This window comes from Tachypleus tridentatus, chromosome 7, assembly GCF_004210375.1.
Source record: "Tachypleus tridentatus isolate NWPU-2018 chromosome 7, ASM421037v1, whole genome shotgun sequence".
Taxonomy (NCBI): Eukaryota; Metazoa; Arthropoda; class Merostomata; order Xiphosura; family Limulidae; genus Tachypleus; species Tachypleus tridentatus.
In genome coordinates, this window is record NC_134831.1 from 43,753,742 (window position 1) to 43,773,136 (window position 19,395).

General features: G+C 32.2%; 1 protein-coding gene across 3 annotated transcripts in view; it reads right to left on the bottom strand.

Moving 5' to 3' along the window:
• Positions 1-14,118, bottom strand: part of LOC143255541 (zwei Ig domain protein zig-4-like) — a 33,563-nt gene extending 19,445 nt beyond the window's left edge. The window contains exons 1-6 of one of the 3 annotated variants that reach the window (XM_076511369.1): positions 14,030-14,118; positions 7,640-7,830; positions 6,847-6,874; positions 6,187-6,341; positions 2,646-2,886; positions 1,041-1,201 (exon numbers count right to left, since the gene is read on the bottom strand). In XM_076511369.1, coding sequence (XP_076367484.1) covers positions 1,041-1,201; positions 2,646-2,886; positions 6,187-6,341; positions 6,847-6,874; positions 7,640-7,738 — 684 coding nt within the window. In that variant the 5' untranslated portion in view covers positions 7,739-7,830; positions 14,030-14,118. The remainder of the gene's footprint in view (positions 1-1,040; positions 1,202-2,645; positions 2,887-6,186; positions 6,342-6,846; positions 6,875-7,639; positions 7,831-14,029) is intronic. The other 2 variants (XM_076511371.1, XM_076511370.1) reach the window with 2 other exon arrangements.
• Positions 14,119-19,395: the final 5,277 nt, after the last annotated feature.

Genomic DNA, 19,395 nt, shown 5'->3' on the forward strand with positions numbered 1-19,395 from the left:
TTAATAATGCAATAATGTTGAAAACGAGAACATCAAAAACTAGATTTCAAAACGTGTAATATCAAACACACAGGTTACAGTAAAGAAGCGTACAGTTATGATTTCATTAAGCTACATTATAACGTGTACGTCTTGTTAAATTCAAGAGTTAACACTATTTTTGTACAACGTTACACAAAAGAGATACAGTATTTATATGCAAAAACGGCTCGTTTGGGCTGAGAAAACACTTTACATAGAAGAGCGAACAACGTTTCGACCTTCTTCGGTCATCGTCAGGTTCACAGTATTTATTTATTATATAATGCACAAGTCAAATATATATTTGATCTGATTCTTACAAACAATTAACTTTCGCTTGAATTTTGAAATTAGAAAACAAACGTAACTGTCATTTGCATTTACAGTTTTTATTATATCACTGATGATTTGTTACTATAGCACATAATCTTGGAGTATAAGGCCCTTAATTTTTGTTTCTCTAAACTGTGCTGTGCCATATTTATTTGTAAGTACACTCTGAATAGGTACGAAACACATGGACCTGTGAACAATGTGGATATAACATATAAACAAATAAAATGGTCAATTCAAATTAAAACAGTAACTGATCAACGAAACAGCCCAGTATTTTGTATGAAGAATAACATTTGTATTATAGGTTGTTATAATTGTATAACATGAGACACCTTGATATTCATGATAAACCACACCCCTGATGGCTGCCGAGCAAAATACAACAAATATCTACATATGCTAATTGATGGGCTCATCGTCCACCCTAAGTGTTGCAGTTTAGAGCTATGCGCCCAATAATAACACAAAAATATAAGATCTTAGTGGCATAATATTAAATTATCCGATCTCTGGTTAAATACTGATAAATTAATCTCCTATTCCAAGCAATTTTTCGTAACTTAAAAATGAGGAGTATTAACGAAAATATTATGAGTACATTTCTTATGAAAATTCGCTATCATCCTTGAAAGTAATTAGCTGAAACACTTATGAGGACCTGAATCTTCAAAGTACAAGCTTACCTTGTATTTTTCACTACTTTCAATTAACTTCCCATTTTCGTCCCCTCGCATCCAAGCTAACTTGGGTTGAGGATTTCCCGAGGCTCTGCAGAACAATTGTATATCGTTACCTTGGACTTCGATTCTTGTGCGAGTCCACATGTATATTCTCGCTGGAGTGCCTAACAAAATAAAAAAAATGCCAATGTGCTCACAGCCGTTTACAACAACTGTACTTATATTTTAGTTATAGTTCTATTGAGGGTTTTCACTGAACAATAAGAAATATGAAATTAGCACATACCAAATGCATGAAGAATGAATATATATTGATCATTGTACAAGAGAGAAAGTTCTCCAAACTTCACATATCATATTTTAAACATAAGATATTGGTGTACAATGTTGAAGATGAATACGACTTTTCTTACATACAAAACGTTTGAGGTCCGGCATGACTAAGTGTGTTAAGGCGTTCGACTGGTAATCCGAAGGTCGCGGGTTCGAATCCCGGTCGCACCAAACATGCTCGTCCTTTCAGCCGTGGTGGCGTTATAACGTGACGATCAATCTCATTATTCATTGGTAAAAGAGTATCCCAAGAGTCGGCGGTAGGTGGTGATGACAAGCTGCTTCCCCGCTAGTTTTACATTGCTAAATTAGGGACGGCTTTGCGCGAAATACACACAAAACATTTGATCTTAGTTTCATGTTGTGCAAATCGCTTAATAGCATAAAATGTATTTGTTTTAACCTTTGCAAGTTTTTATAGCTTTTAAATCAACCTAATACGTATTTTCAATCAGGGTGTTGTAAAAATAGCATTTAGGATCCAAAAGTTCTTTATATGCGAAGTTGGTTTGGTTGGTAATTTCAGGCCTCAGTTTGTGGTTAAGCAAGCTCGTATAAAAAAAAAAAAAAAAACGTTTGTTCGTACACCATCGATGCTATAATAGTTTCTCATATAAATTACTCTTTGTTTTATAGCATCTACTGGTAATTTTCGGAAAAGAACTCCAAATATTTTTTGACTATCACAGGTTACTTACTGTTTAAGAACCGTTTCTTTCAATATCAGAAGTCACTGAACAAGTGGAGTCTACCGTACTCAGAAGTTAATCTAAAAACGTATTTCTTCAGCAATAAAATCTTAATGTTATGATTTTAGAAGCTGAAATTAGAGATGCATTTAATCCAAGTAAATCATTTTGGATTGACTAAGAGATTGTGGGTGGTAATATTTACTGTTTTATGTATATTACACAGCTTAGGACGCTTTTTGTTTGTTTGTTTTAATAGCATTTTCTTACAAAACTATATATGTGCTTTCTAGACATCGCTACCTTTTTGGCTACCCTTGAGTGGTCGGATTGTAGAATATGACTCATTTTTATTAGTTCGCCCATAGCCCTAAATATGGAGCAGGGTTTTGAGGCGATGAGACGCGAACCACGAATTATCTGATTCACAGTCTAAGCATGCTTACAGCTTGGCCACGCCTAACAATTTAGGTCTCTTCGTTTGATAATTTACAATTAATTTGTTTTATTGTCTCCATTACTATGGTTAATTGCTTATTATACACTTCATTTCATTGTCAATGCGTTTTGTATAATTTGCACTTACCAAAAGACTTTTTCGCCATACATAGGGCGTTAACGGTATTGCCTTCTTTCGACAGCTTCACAACCGTTTCTCCACTAATGCGTTGGTAAGGGTTTTCAGCTACGCATGAGTAAACACCTTCCTGTTTGGCTGTCACACAGTCAAGAAAAAGTCGAGATCGAGTCCGGCTAACGCCTTGCGTGATTTTTTCGTTTCCGTTCATCTCCTCGTCTAACGTTGATACCAAATCATCCCAAGATCCCTAAAGAATAAATAACATTAAACAAGCTAACAAATAGTGTGTGGAATTTTTTTTTTTTTTTTATAGCAAAGCCAGGTTGGGCCACCTGCTGAGTCTACCGAGGGGAAATCGAACCTCTGATATTAGCGTTATAAACCCATAGACTTGTCACTGTACCAGCGTTTGAACAAAGAAATAGTAAACGGTTAATCATCCCTCGAATTTCCAAATGTGACAATCGTATAAAAACAATTTCTAAATAAAACTAAACAATAAATTTTTAAAATGTACATTTATTGTTTCCCGATTATACTTTCTAACTTCCTTAGTTATAGCAGATGGAAGGTTAAGCGTGCTTTTTATAACATATCCATCACGTGGCCTGCACATTCCATTAACATTTTCAGTAACAAATACACATAGAGAAAACAAAATGAAGTTGCAACTATACAAACAACAGCTTAAGATTTAGATCTTTTAGTTTTAAACATAAACTTAAAATACCGCTTATAACCGTGCCAAAGTAAATCGTTTGTGAAAGGTGATTTCCAGTTAACTCGTCAGTTTCGTATTTAATATTTAATCATTTGTGATAAACAGAGTGAGTTATTTTTAAAACAAACATCAGCTGTAACATAAAAGACAACAGTTCTGTTTAACCCTATTCAAACGGGATCAGTTAAAATGAAATACCCTGTAACTAAATGCAAGATGATTTTCATTTAAAGATTAAAAATATTTTTTCACCTTAAATATTTCATATTTCATTTGCATAACTTCTAGAAACTTTTAAGTAACTATCAAAAATGTTTTTCCATAAAAGCTGTACATTTTATTTGATATTTCTCAATCACGGGAAGAGCAAAGACGCTCTTTCGCTGCATTTACTCCAAAACCAAATTTTGTGAAACAATTGTTATATATTCTTCTGTTATTTATTTAACAATGCTACCTTGTTATAGTTACGATGTCATTGTTGCATATGAACTGTTTCTATTGGATTTGGGGCAAAGTAAAAATACATGCAATTCACGAATTGACACAAAGTGTGTGATTCAACAATTATTTTATCAGGTAAAAATAAATAAAAAGGAAAGCCCTCCTCATCATCTAGGCTCATCACAGATACTTATTTCCTTATCTAACTTTAAGCAACAATACATCCAACATACATTGTAATGTTCGGTATTGGTATTTAATCTGTTATGTACTGTTTAGTTTAAAGTGTTAAAAAAAAAACTGAAAAAAAATGTTGGAAAATCTATTTCAAAGAACAAAAGACGTATTGTTAAGGAAATAAAGTTTATGGTGCAAAAAAAATTTATTTCTAAGGAAAAAATTAAATCTCTATAATTGTGATTAAGAAATCGGTTTCAGTGCTATAAAGAAATTGAATTATTTGTTTGTGTTTGTTTGTTTTTGAATTTCGCACAAAACTACTCGAGGGCTATCTGTGCTAACCGTTCCTAATTTTGCAGTGTAAGACTAGAGGGAAGGCAGCTAGTCATCACCACCCACCGCCAACTCTTGGGCTACTCTTTTACCAACGAATAGTGGGATTGACCGTCAATTATAACGCCCCCACGGCTGAAAGGGCGAGCATGTTTGGCGCGACGGGGATAAAGAAATTAAAAGAAAAACTCAACTACCTCATAAGAAATAATATACTTTTTACATCAGTCAGACGAATATACAAAACACAAAACAATAAATTTAAAAGAAGGGGTTTGTAACTCACACTGATGATCAATGACAAACAGATTTAGTTGATATCAGGAACTTTAAATCTAACAATAATAACATAAGTTATATGTAAAAACAGTTTATACCACTATTTATAAAATTAGTGATAAGATTAGAATTTCAAAGTATAAAGGAACATTTAAAATAAGGATATATCCAAAACTTTACTGAGGATATATTCATTATAACTAAAATTTAAAAAAACAGGACGACAATTTTTAAAATTAAAAATCTAAATGATAAAAAATTGAAGGAATTTTCTAAGAGCCAGAATTAGTTATACGTGTTAAGAAAGAAGTTTATAAGACTGAATAAATGATTAGAAAAAAGGAAGATAAAGAATTTATCAAATAATTAGGATATCTTAATTAATTTAGTTACTGGTATAATATTGTGAACATAATCTGAGAGGGTTTGTTGTTTATTTTAATAGTTCTATTATTAATTCTGCTATTTAAATTAGGTTTTAAACGGCCTCCTGAATACTTTATGAATAGTTTTTCGTTCATTATGTTGTATAGATTAATGCTCTTAGGTTCACAAGGAATTCTCAAAATGATTTTCATTTCTGGATAATCTTCTAATCATTATTTTATTCTTAAATTAACTTCACATTTTTGAGTTCTAGTAACATAATAAGGATATTCTCCTAAATGATTCTTTTTAATTAAAACAAATTTACGATGTTTATTAGTCCTCACTGTTTCATGGAATTTCATTTCATCTTTTTCAGTTTATGTTTATTTATAATTTCTTGTATTGAAAACTGCATTAAACATTATGTTATTATTTTTTCTTGTGCTTTTAATTATAATATCTTTACTAATAGATTGTTCCTTTAAATGATTTTATTCTAGTTTATATTAACCAGTTTTTTCTCATTGATGATAACAGTTCTGACTGATTGACTGTTTGGAGTTAAACACAAAGCTTCACAGTGGGCTGCATTTTTGATCTAAATATTAAATTGTACAATCTAGTCTTATTAATGAAGAAAGTCCATGATTGTATGTTAAAGGGGTAAGTCTTTGACTAACCTCTTATATTTTTTTCTGGCGCGGGTTCGAATTCCCGTCATTCCAAATATGCTCATCCTTTCAGTCATGGGGGCGTTATAAAGTAATTGTGAATCTCACTATTCCTTGGTAAAGAGTATCCCAAGAGTTGACGGTGGGTGGTGATGACTAGCTACCTTCCTTCTAGGCTTACACTGCTAAATTATGAACGGCTAGGCAGACATTCTTTTTGTAGCTTAATAATTTCTCGTTTTATTTTAGTACTTATAAAACCTTTTATACTTTTTACATGTTGATACAGTACTTATAAGATCTTTTATGAATTTGATTTACTATTATGCTATCTATAAAACGTAATATGTGTTTTGCATATTAATATGTACCTTAAGCCTTATTGTAAATTTCACATTATTTTAACACTCATGAAACCTGTTTTAAATTCTGCATAATAATATGTCGCCTACATATAAATGTTATAATACAATACATATAATGTTATAAAAACCTTATATTTCAATAGGAAATTATAAATGTGGTAAAAAACTGAATCGTATAATCCCACCTGCAGGATTCGTTGTCCATCTTTAAGCCAATGAAAAATTGGTGATGGATTACCTTCTGCTTCGCACTCTAGTATTGTGCTATCATAAGATGCTACTGACAATGAACTGCTTGATGGTTTTTGTAGTCTTATTCCCGGTTTTGGAACATAACGCCCTTTTAAAAGAAAAAAAAATGTATACAACTATATACATACACACACACACATATATATAAACGTTTGGGTTAATTACCTTACCTGTCCAGTGAAGAAAATTAACATGATATTATGTGTATCAAATTAGTAGCCTTTCCTTTTAACTTATGCCAGATGAACTGTAAGAATCACTAAGCCGAAAAACGTTGAAGTTATAAATATGACACAAGTATACGAGAAATAAATCTATACAAGTTTACAATTCTAAATAATAAAGGAAATATAGTTCGTTATATACAACTGATATTCAAATATTATATAACTCTGATGAATTTGATTATTAAAAAATACGCACGAATAAGGTATATATTGGTCTTGTCGATAAATCTTGAAAGAATGTAGTTGATTTTAAGTTTACAGTGTATCTATTGTGAACGTTTTTTATGTCACTACTTATTAATATTTATTAAGTCGTTATTGTGAAGGTTTTGTATAGTTTCTTTAAATATTTCTGATTCCCCTTACCTTGTTTAGTGTCTTGACGTGGTCTCACCTAGGAAAGGAAGAAAACTAAACATTTTGAATCAGTATTAGCGAATTCCAACTTCTGTTTTACTCTCTATATGAAGAGCTGTGCATAAAATATTACTTATTGTGCTTACCAAAACAAAAAGGGATAAAACTAACCACAGATGAACGCTTACATAATAGAAACATTTATTCGCTACTTTGTGCAATTTTTAGATCGAATTGATTTCCCGATAAGTTAATATTTCTGATTAAAATACCCGCGAATAACTGCGGTTATTTAAGTAGATTTTCCGAGTGAAAGTATCGAACTAACTTCTCAGAGTTAGCGTAGAGATAAGACAGAATTTGGACAGTTTAAATAAGAGGAACAATATATTTGTTTATTACAACACAAAAATGCCGAAAAGTGAATGTTCGGTCCTCATCTCAAGCTATGCGACAGTTAGTTCTGAAGTTTTCTTCCCGCGAGATGGATTACCTCAACATAAGAAAATTTTGGTATTTCAAACAGTCAACTTACTTTCTTTCTTTAGGGGATAATATTGCCTTGTAGCCTTCGTTCCCTAAGAACATTGGTCAACTATTACATTTACTTAAGTATGTATGAGGTTAAAGGAAAAAAAGACGCACGATATGCTAATTTCGTTTTTCAAGATGACCTAAGAGGTACCGATTCCGAAAGAAAATTTTTTTTTTTTTGTTTTTTTTATAATTGCTAGATAAGTAGAATTTAATTCAAAAGTCGTGTTGAGAACAGGGACTAAGAGAGCCTGAATCAGTCACTTACCCCTGAATTTCTCTTCAAGTTAGTGAAGTCATTAAGTCGACTCATGATGAAAGGCAAACTAAATGTAATGATGAACAGTCGGAAATCCATAAGGTACATCTTGGTGTTAATTAACTTCCTTGGCAGATGCGATAAAAACGCCAAATGGTTAGAGGTTTAACTACAAAAGTGTGATCGTTACCTGTGAATAGCTTTAAGTTAAAATAAATATTAGCTAAAGTACTTTGTAGTAGAATAGACTATAAATTGTAAAAGAAAAACAATAACAATATTTAGTGTGAACATAAATCCAATTAAAATAAATATTAGCTAAAGTAAGTTGTGGTAGAATAACATACAAAACGTGAAACAAATAAATATTTTGCTTGTCCGTAAACACAATTAAAATAAATTTTAGGTGTTAAAACTTTAATGTTATGTATAAAACTTGCAACTTGTGTACTTTTACTAACTTACAGCTTTCTTACTGAGTTGGTGACCTTATATTATTACATATATATTTCTGCACGTTTTCTGTAATAAAATTCCAAATGCCGGATATCTAAAAATGTTAAAACTATAAAAATCAACGAACGTTTATAAAGAACGTTAAGTGGTATTAATTGTCTAATTAGCTATTAATGCAACTGAGTTTGGTTGAAAAGTGTATTTAGTACATTAATTAGTACATTAAATGAAATCATTTTAAAATTCTCAGATCTAACTGGCTTTAGAAATTTTATGATTTGATACTACTTTTAGTTCTGTGTCTGTAACCTATTATACCAGTTTGTGAGGTAGAAAATTTCCAAATCTTGATTAGTTTTGAGACGTATAATTAGTCGAAAAACATACTTTTAAAAGGCTTATATACTAGTTTCAAACAGTTCATTTACTAATAGAAAAGCTATAAATTTGAGAGCAAGGTTTTCTCTTCCATGAGTGGTTACTCAATCAATCATAGATTTGAGTGTGTTTTGTGCTTTTCTTATAGCAAAGCCACATCGGGCTATCTGCTGAGCCCACCGAAGGGAATTGAACCCCTGATTTTAGCGTTGTGAATCCGGAGACATACCGCTGTACTAGCGGAGGGCCATAGACTTCAGAAAAGAGGGTGTGAAACCAGAAATCGCTCACCCATCGTTTTCCCATACTTATTCTAGTGAAATTTAATACTTTGGTTGAGAAGTAATTGTAGTTTTTATCCAACAAAGTTTTTATAAAAGCCCAAATTCATTACAGCATTTTTACAATTGTTAAAAAATCAGTAATGTATTGCAATGAATAATGGTATGAAAATCTATCAGAAAAAACAACTTATGATAAAAGTGTTTTTCTATTTAATTAAAATGCTATACAAATGTCTCAATTTTTTTTTATTTTAATTTAATATTATTTAGTTACGAAAAGAAACTCAGACATATTTGTAAGTACAAACATGATACACCTCGAATTACTCAAATTAGTAATAAAGCTAATTTTCTTTTCAATTGAAAATGCTTTGGATTTGATAATGTTTACTGATATGGAATATCCGAAATTTTTCTTTAGGATTTAAAATGTCCTAATTAAGCAGTGTAAGACTAGAGGGAAGGCAGCTAGTCATCACCACCCACCGCCAACTCTTGGGCTACTCTTTTACCAACGAATAGTGAGATTAACCGTCATATTATAACCCCCCAACGGCTGAAAGGGCGAGCATGTTTGGCGTGACGGGGATTCAAACCCGCAACCCTCAGATTACGAGTCGCACGCCTTAACACGCTTGGCCATGCCGGGCCCGTAAAAATGGCACATAATAATAGCAGCATTAAACCAGTGTCACGTGTAGCCGTCCTTTCTGAAAACAAATATATATGCATATGAAAGGAACTTTGGAGAGAGAAGGCATACATGTGAGGTAAATTGCATGTATCCGTAAAGAACATGTGAAATGGGTCACATGTCTTGTACCGTTTCTGCTGGTTTATTCTAATAAAGGACGAATTGTTAGAGTGAGTTCAGTTTCGAAAGTCATAAAACAGGAAACGTAATAAATGAGGTTCATGGCATATTTTAATGTGTCTGCTAATTTTTTTAACTTGTCTGTCTGTGTATTAGCTAATTAATATCTGTACACGTCTGGTATTTTTCAGTCTATATTTATATGTCTGCCTTTTTATCTGTCTAACAATCTATTTTCTGTCTATCGATTTTCACTGTTTATCTGTCGCTGTCTTATTAGATAGCAGCTCGGTGGGAATCAGAATTTTCAACCCGAATGACACCGTGTGAGAGGTCAAAACCCCCTACAATTCGGTTATAGGCGTCCCAGTTTTGAACTGCTTGAGGAGATAAGCTAACCATCGCCACAAGGGGTTTGTTCATATATTTAAAAGAAAATATGAATGACAATTACTTTCATAACACACCTACACTTGAAAGTGCGAAGCGAGTTCACTGGCATCACCTCTCAAACTCCGGACCTTTAGATTTGTAATTCGGCATGATAGCAGCTAAGCTAAATGGGATTCTAACATTTTGTTACGAATATTTAGTTACTGAATAGTTCATTATTGCCATATTGTTGCTAGGACAACTTCTGATGGGTGCATTCTTGTTACATCATTTTTGTGACTGCCATTTTTTTATTATGATTACTGATTTTGTATTAGGCAGGCTTTGAAATTTAAAATCGGCTGGTAAAGGTTATTAGAAATGATACTGGATCGTAACTTGTTTAATCATTCGATATCTGTGGTGGGCAGAGCACAGATAGCTCATTGCGTCGCTTTGTGTTCAACTATAAAGGACGTAACTACTTTTCTGGCCCCCAAGTGACGACACCTGTTATGGGTAGAGAACAAATATCTCATTGTGTAGTTTTACGCTTAGCTACAAACACACAAATAAATCTTTTCACTTAGTTTTTCATGTTTTGTTTGTCACCGTTTTTGTAAGTATTATCTAATCGTGGTTTACATAAAATTACATATCTAATCATAAAATTTTATAAGTACAAATATACATTACAGAGTGAGAAACGGTTTTTTTAAAGCAATTGTTATCGAATTTGAAATATTAGTAATATATATCTTTTGTTTTATATATCTGCAGAGACATGCTGATTTATACTGTTCTTTCTTTTTTTGGCGGACTGTTAGGGTTATACTTTGATTCAATAGACCTAGATGCTCTTTTCATGTTTTTGATCTAACCATTTTAAATGATTTTATGTGTGAAAGATCAAACAATCCAAGGTGTATATTCTGGGCTCCAGTGTTGTTCTACATCATCAATCGAGATGAAAATTCACACAAATATAAATATTCATGTACCCAACAAAATAATGTAGAAATAATTTAAAATTGAAATATTTTGTGTTTATTTTTTGGGGGATGGGGGTAAGAGCTCACAAAAAAGACATAATTTGGGGTTTGGTCAATTACTCGACCGTATTTTGAATAATTCACAGGGATTTTGGTGCAGTAAGAAAGATACTTTTTTATGGGTCCCATACATTCACAAAACGTCATTGCATTTGCCCATTTTAAGTTATTATAATTTTCGGGTTCTTTGACAATAACTCCACCGTATTTCGGCCCATTTACATGAGATTTAGTACAGAGATACTTTTTAACAGATGCTAAACAGAAATGTAGACAATTTTGGAATTGTTGCTTTTTTGTTTATTTTTTTTCAGCGAGGAAAGCACAATTTAATTTTTTTGAACTATTCATGTGTATGTCAACCAATTTACGTGGAAGTTGGTACAAAGATATCTTCTTGAATGTCTCAGGTAGTGATACGGATAGTCTTCGATTTTTTTGTTTTTTCGTGTCAGGATTGACCATGTTAGGATTACGTGACGGAGATATTTGGTCGCGAATGTTAACCTCTACTTTTAGATGTTTTCTTCACATTTATCTAAATGAATATACTTACATACGTATAGTATTAAATAATGCGAACGAAACGAGGCTGAAATTTCTTTATAATCAATACTCTTCAATTGCACACAAAAATAGTTATAGCGATGATGCATCTTGCCAATAGAGAGCAATAAGGTTTGTAACAGCAAAACAGACATGGTTTGGTTGTTTATTTCAGCACAAAGTTGCACAATAAGTTGCCTGCATTTTGTTCATCGTGTGAAGTTGAATTTTGGATCTTAACGTTGTAAATCCATTAAATCATCGCCGACTCACCGAAGGATATAGCTGGAAAAAGTTTCTGTAACATAGCCCCCAATGTATAGTGCATAAAAACATGCAATTATTGGAAAGAAATAATATTTGAACGAAAAATAATAGGAATAGTTCGAATGCGCAGTAATATTTATGTATAATTAGCGCAAGATGAGGAGATTTAAATGGCAGAAAATAAGCAACGTGAAAATGCAAAACTGGAACAATTTCATAATTCACATGTTTTAGCTTATAAAACTGAAATATTCAGTGTGTACCACACAATTTGTTATCTGATCTTTTAAATTGATTTAATATTCAGTGTGTACCTCACGAGTTGCTACCTGATCTTTTCAATAGACCTAATCCACAGTAATCTTTTTTATCTTAACTACAGTCTATTAAGAAGCATCTTTGTATAAATAACCTGGAGATTGTAACTGAAATACTATTCTATAACTTATTTGTTCATAAAAATATTTTTATATAATAAACATATAATTTAAAAAAATATTTCATTTTTCCTACATTAAAAATCTTGTGTTTGTTTGGTATGTGAATTAAGAGTCCAGTAGTGCAAATCCACGTTAACTATGTTGAAGTTTGGTTAACTACAGTCAGTAAAATAAAAAATGGAAAATCGCTAAACCATTACTCCTGTTACTAACACACATTGTGTTCTGCAGGTTGGTTTGGCCGCACGACATAGTCGTGATAATAATGAGTGTATTGTTTCTTCAAGTTCAAAATATGAACAAGTTTAGTTCATCAAAAAATTGTGAAATAAAATTAATAACCCATTTATGAAGCAGACTAGCGATAAGACAGAAGAGACGTAACACGATATTTTATTTTGGTTTAGTTGGAATATATTATTTAGAATCTGAGAGTTTAAAAGTATTGAAAAATTGAGTTAAAACAAGGTTTAAATCGACATATTCTTCAGTACATTTACACATACTTAACTTATTTAGCATAGTGGTAATTTTTGTTTCTTTTATAGTATTAAATTTAATTCAATTACATTACATTGTATTGTTTCAAAGTAAACATTAAGAGATACAATCAACCAACACCATGAAAACTCAATCGCTTATTTACATATCTAAAAAATTAAAATTTTCCTTCCAGTCTGTTGAGTGGTTGTTCTTTGAATTGTGCAAACAGGCGAACTAGAAACTAGTTGTTTGAGGTATTTTGTGAATGGCGCCAACATTTGGCGGAGGGTCCTGTTGACGAGCTGCCTTTCTTATACTTTGTAACTTCAAAATTAAAGAAGGCTATGCGCAATAGTAATTCTGTAGCTTTTGCACGAAAATTCTGAACTAAACAATTTCATTAACAGAATTGAGAAAGCTAAACCACTTGTATGAAAATGCATTCCCACATAGCTTCAAGAAAATGCACTAAAGTGCGCTTTATGACTATTCGATGGGAGCTGTTTAGCGGAATGATCTAAGTTCCAATACGGTGAGTTTGTTGCGCGAATGATAAACTAAACAGTTTCTTATAGGATTTGCAGCACTTAAATAATATGTTGGACTAAGTACGTGTTTCGTGTATATGCACTGTATCGGAAATAAAATTAGAAACCCCAAGATTTGTCAAAAATCAGTGTATAAAATAAAACTATCAAAAGCATTCCTTTATAACATTTTCTACAAGCTTAACAGATGATAACATTTTTGATATTTCAATATCGAAATTTTTCGATAAACCTACAAAAAATATTTTCTGACTTATTTACATAAAATTACAATTTTTTTCAATATGCACTACAAATTAAAAAAACAAGCAAACCATAAAATATTACAATAAAGGGTTAGAGATCCAAACTACACCGTTTAAAAATAAATAACATCAGTTCAGCAACAAGTGAAATCTGTTTTTAAACACTTTTTTATACATTATTTTCATTTTAATTACAACAAATACTTTAACGTGTTAAATTGAAGTCCCCTAATTTCATAATCAACCAAAATTGATTTTATTAAGAAAAAATGTTCTTCTGTCGTTTGTTTACGAGATGCTTACTTGACTTCCAATAAAAGTTTAAAAGTATCAAAATACCAGTTTGCTATAATATTTCCACTTTAAAGTTTTTATATTTTATAGTGTTTTAGCTGTTTATGTTTTCAGTTCTCAACATAGCTCTTTCTTACTCTCAGAAACTTTCTTAACACAGATTTTGAAGAAATTCAGAGGTATTTTTAAATCTTAAGAAAAAAATTAACATGATTCTTACCAGGGTCGCTTACAAGCTTTTGTGGAGCCTTATCTACGTTCTAGTAACCAACTTGTCGTCTTTTCCTCTAAAAGCTGGAAAATTACTGGAGCAAGCCAGGTTGGTCCTCATTCTTATAATAAAGTTGCTGTTACACTAGCGACCCTCTGTGTCAAGAAAATGAACGTTTCTGCCGTCACCCACATTCGTCACCAGCATGTTAAACCTATAAATACCAAGAGTAGTTGTTTATTGTCAAATAAAGTATAATAGAGCAATCATGTTAAACAAAGCAAACACCAAGACTGATCTTACTTCATCATTTTTGTTTCGAAACCTAGTTAAATGTCTTTCGCGTGACCTTTATCACTTTTTAACCTGTTAAGTTTTTCAAAGTCCAATATCCAGCTTGCTGTAATATTGAACCTTTCTACATGTCTTTGTTTCTTTACTAGAATCTCAGGCTGTACAGAACTTAAAATGCTGGGTGTTAAGATCAACAAACAACACGTTTGATTACATCTTAACAATTTAGAGTGATGCATATTTGATTGCAAACAACGAAAAGACAAACAGCTAAACTAAATCCGTTGCTAGTTAATACGAACCAACGAACAAATAAAAAATAAAAGAGAGATGAAACGTGAGCGTTGTGTTAATTATCGTTTGTTTATTGAATTAACATTAATGTTTTCAAAAAAAGATGAACACAGAATTTTTAAGAGGGTTTGTTATTTCTATTACTTTCAGTAATGCAAACGCCTTGTGAATATTTGTTAGAAATATAGTATTATAATAGCTGTTTTTCATGATGAACTATGTTTTTAATTTCAGAATTATTTACAGTTTTTAGAATTTCTTTTAACAAAAATGTTTTATCACCAGACTTGAACCTTATATATATATATAGTGATAAACAATAAAGATGAATAATTTCTCTTCATAAACGAAAACATGAACAACACAAAGTAGAAATTTATCGATTAATGGAAATTTATCGTTGAAACAACAAATGCTAAGAAGCATAAAGTAAAACAGATAGAAACCAATTCAGGAATAGCGATCGAACATATCTGATGAAATAACTGTAAGTCTCTATGTAACAAATGTAGGAAATTTGTTGAAGAAATCGGAAAACTGAACAAACAAAGTGCAGATGTAGCGATAAATGTATAATTGTAAATATTAATGAAAAACAATGTAAATCACAGAAAGGAAATGTGGAAAACTGGAAGCATTCTCAATAAACAACAACGAACAGTGACTATAAGAAAGATTTGCCCGTGCATTTTAATAAACATGATACAATGGGTAGCATGTTTAATAATTAACTATCTGGTTTAGTAAAATTCCTTACTGTCATATTCAATACGGATATGTTTCTAGAATGTACATCTCTTGCCATGAAGAATATTTGGACAGCGAAATTGTTAAACGATATGGAGTCAATGAACAGATGTAGAAAAAAAAGTATCTTCAATAATCTCTATGGAGGCGGGAAACACTCAAAAGAGGGTATTTCTGGCAGCTCCAAAGAACACTCCAACCAAATCCAGAGCAAAGATAACATCTGCAAAGTGATGTTATGATTACAAATGTTTAAATCGTAATTTAAATCTGACATTATTTTTTTTAATTTCATAAATTTATACTATTTAAGGATGAGATCCTAGTTTATGCTTAAAAAGCAGGAATTTTTTTTAATAATTCCATCCATATGTGGGTTACATCAGTTTTCAATGACTTATAAATAACATTTCAAAGAGTATGTAGTGTAAAAATCTACTGTGTCCAACAAAGGAAATCGAACCTTTCATGGGAGCGTTGTATATTTGAAGACTTACCCCAATGCGTTTGAAATAAAGTACAAAATGACAAGTAATCAACCATTTCAACCCTAACAAACAAATTCTTTATTATTTCATAAAATAATTTTAATAAGCTTCTAATGAACTGCCTTAAGTACCTTATAAGTATTCGTGAAACAGTAAATTGTCCACGCAGAATTCAGTATTGTATATTTGATTATAAGTTCATCGATTAAAACCCGATATAATTAATAGATTTAACTATATAGCTCTTTTATGTATACAACTGTTATATCATAGAGATGTAGGTGACACATACCCACTTAAAAACCTGCCAAAGAAACTTCGCTGCAGACCAAGGAAGGTCACTGAAATAGAGTGTAACTTATTAATGGACAAATTATACAGCCTTATATTTTGATTAATATTTTATTTCGCATATCAGCCGTTTTTAGAATACATTTTTCTTCAAGTGGTTTTCTCGTCGTCATGATTCACAGAAATGGTTTAACACAGCTATATCAATGGTTTGAAATCTGGTATCACAGATTCAAAGTTACTCAGGTGAATGACTATAGTCATGGATGTTTTAACAACGTTATTATAAAAAACAAACAAGACTGTATTCTGGTAAATAAGTCCAGAATAAAATTTTCAAAGTTCTGTAAGTTAGATTTTGTCCACAGAAGCATTTATTAATCCATAGCAGAAAACGCTGATATTATTTGTATGTTGGAAGTTATATACATGAAAGTAAAACGGAATTTAGAAGTGTTCATCGCATAAACGTGTTTATAGTCCTTAATCTAAATTAACATTTCCAAAAATATGATGTTTCTAGCATGCTTTCCATTTCCAAGAAATAACTACAATATACACCGACCCGAAGTATCATAAAAACAAAGAAAAGAAAATCTTTAGTTTGGTTAAATACTCCTGTGGGTACACTAACTAGGATGAAAGTACAGGTTATCCTTTAGAAAAACAAACGAGTAAACACAAACGCTTATAATGATTCATAAAAAGAATGTTATGTAGTGATCAAAAGAAACGTAACCTCATCTTTTGAGTAACTTTCTCTTATTATTATTTTTTATAAATGATGAAAGGAAATGAATCATTTATCTGGCTTTTTTACAGTAAAGTCTTTACTTTTCTAGCAACTAACCTAAACATTTCTCACCTTCACAAACATAGATCTATATAGGTTCCAAAAACCGTTTTATATCATGAGTTGTTTCTAGAGTCTGACTGTTTTTGAAAATTTTCCAGTTTGCTTCCATTATAACGAAATCAGATGGCCATCAGTGTGACTTTAACTTTGAAGCTAGATCCAAAATCCGATTCATCGGTTATTGAGAACCAATCAACCTACGTACAAGACACAGGACTATTGGTTTATCACAGTTATCGTTATGACAAAACACAGTACTGCTTGAAAGTCAGGATGGTTTGTGACAACATACAGGATTAATTATTTATCATACATTTATGTGACAGGCTATTGTTTATCACAGGGATTTTGTGAAAAGATAAAGGACCATTTGTTAGCGTCTAACTGTGTGACAAGATAGAGAAATATTAGTTTTCTCTTTTATCTTTGTGACAAAATAGAACATAACTGATTTATCACAGTGCTTTTACCACTTGCCGAAGAATTTGTTTATGTCTGTCTGTTCGACGAGATACAAGGCCATTGGTTTATCACGTATCTTCATAAGAAGGTTTAGGAGGTTCAGGACTATTGTCTTAACGCAATCTTGTGTATTACAAGTTTACTTGTAATAAGACATTTTAAGACTATTACGTATTTAAACACTACATTCTTAATTTAGACCATTAGATTATTTTCAAGAATTAGATGAGTATACAATAGTGGGATTCCAACCACACTATATTAACATATCCGTATTATTATATTCTTATAGTATATACAATTATTGTAACAAACAACTCATATAAATAGTGTTTCGAATACTGTTTGTTGTATCACAGCCGCCCTGAAGAAATACACTGCTGGCCAAAATTATAAGGTCAATGAACATAAAGAAAATTATGCCTTTTGCGTTGTTAGACTTAACCACTTATTTGAGCAGAGCTTTGAAAGATGAAAATAAGAAAAGGGAAAATAAAAATAAAACACTTTTTTAGCATTTAATAGGGAAAATGTGAACACTATGAAATTAGCCTAAATACTAGCCGATCAAAAGTTTAAAACTATAGTGAAACGAAGCGTTAATCGGTGAACACGTAACAAAATTTAGTCATTTGTGTTCAAGTATTAGCGTTGTCAACATCTCCCACTGACATCTCCTGTGTTACATTCTGTAAAAACATGACAAAGGCTAAAATGTTGACAGAGTTTGAACATGGCGTATTTGTCGAACTGCAAAAGCAAAGTCTCTCTCAATGTGCCATCGCTGGTGATATTGGGGTAATAAAACTGCTGTTGCAAATTTCATAAAAGACCTTGAGGAACGAGAATTTCAAGTGGTGCTCCCAAGAAAATTTCGCTGGCGTTGAGCAGGAGGATTCAAAGGGTTGTTCGGCAAGACACCAGCCAATCGTCGAACCAGATTAAGACTCTTATGAACGCAGAATGAAACTCAAGAACAATAAGACGGCATCTTTGAGAGAAAGGCTTTAAAAACCGTAAACGTCTTCAAAGGCCACGCCTCCTTCCACACCACAAAACAGCTCGGATAAACTTTGCTGAGAAGCACCAAACAAGGGACGTAGAAAAGTGGACGAAAGTTTTGTTCTCTGATGAGACAAAATTTAACCTGGATGGTACAGATAGCTTCCAACGTTACTGGCACGATAAGGATATCCCACCGGAGACATTTTCTACACGACACAGTGGAGAAGATTCCATCATGATCTGGGGTGCTTTCTCCTTCTATGGGAACAATGGAGCTTCAGGTTATACAGGGGCGTCAAACAGCAGCTGGCTACTGTTCGAGAGAGCATACTTATTGACTGAAGGCCCTCGCTTGTGTGGAAATGACTGGATCTTTCAGCAGGACAATGCCCGCAGGACAAAAGAATTTTTAATGGCGAATAACGTAATTCTTTTGTGCCATCCAGCGTGTTCGCCCGAACTGGACCCCATTGAAAATGTTTGGGAATTGATGGCAAGGGAAGTCTACAGAAATGAACGTCAATTTAAAACAGTGCATGATCTTCGTGAAGCCATCTTCACCACTTGGAATAATATTCCAGCCAACCTTCTGCAAACGCTTATATCGACCATGCCAAATCGAATGTTTGGAGTTATTCGCAATGACAGCTACGCAATTCATTACTGAGACTTCTTGTTGGGCATTTCCTATTCTGTTTAGGACTTCATTTTGATATGGGCTTAAACTTTTGACCAGCTAGTATGTAGGCTAATTTCATAGTGTTCACATTTTCCCTATTAAATGCTAAAAAAAAGTTTTTTTATTTTCCCTTTTCTTATTTCCATCTTTCGAAGCTCTATTCAAATAAGTGGTCGAGTCTAACAACGCAAAATGCATATTTGTTCTTTATGTTCATTGGTATTAAGATTTCGGCCAGCAGTATATCTAAACTACAGGT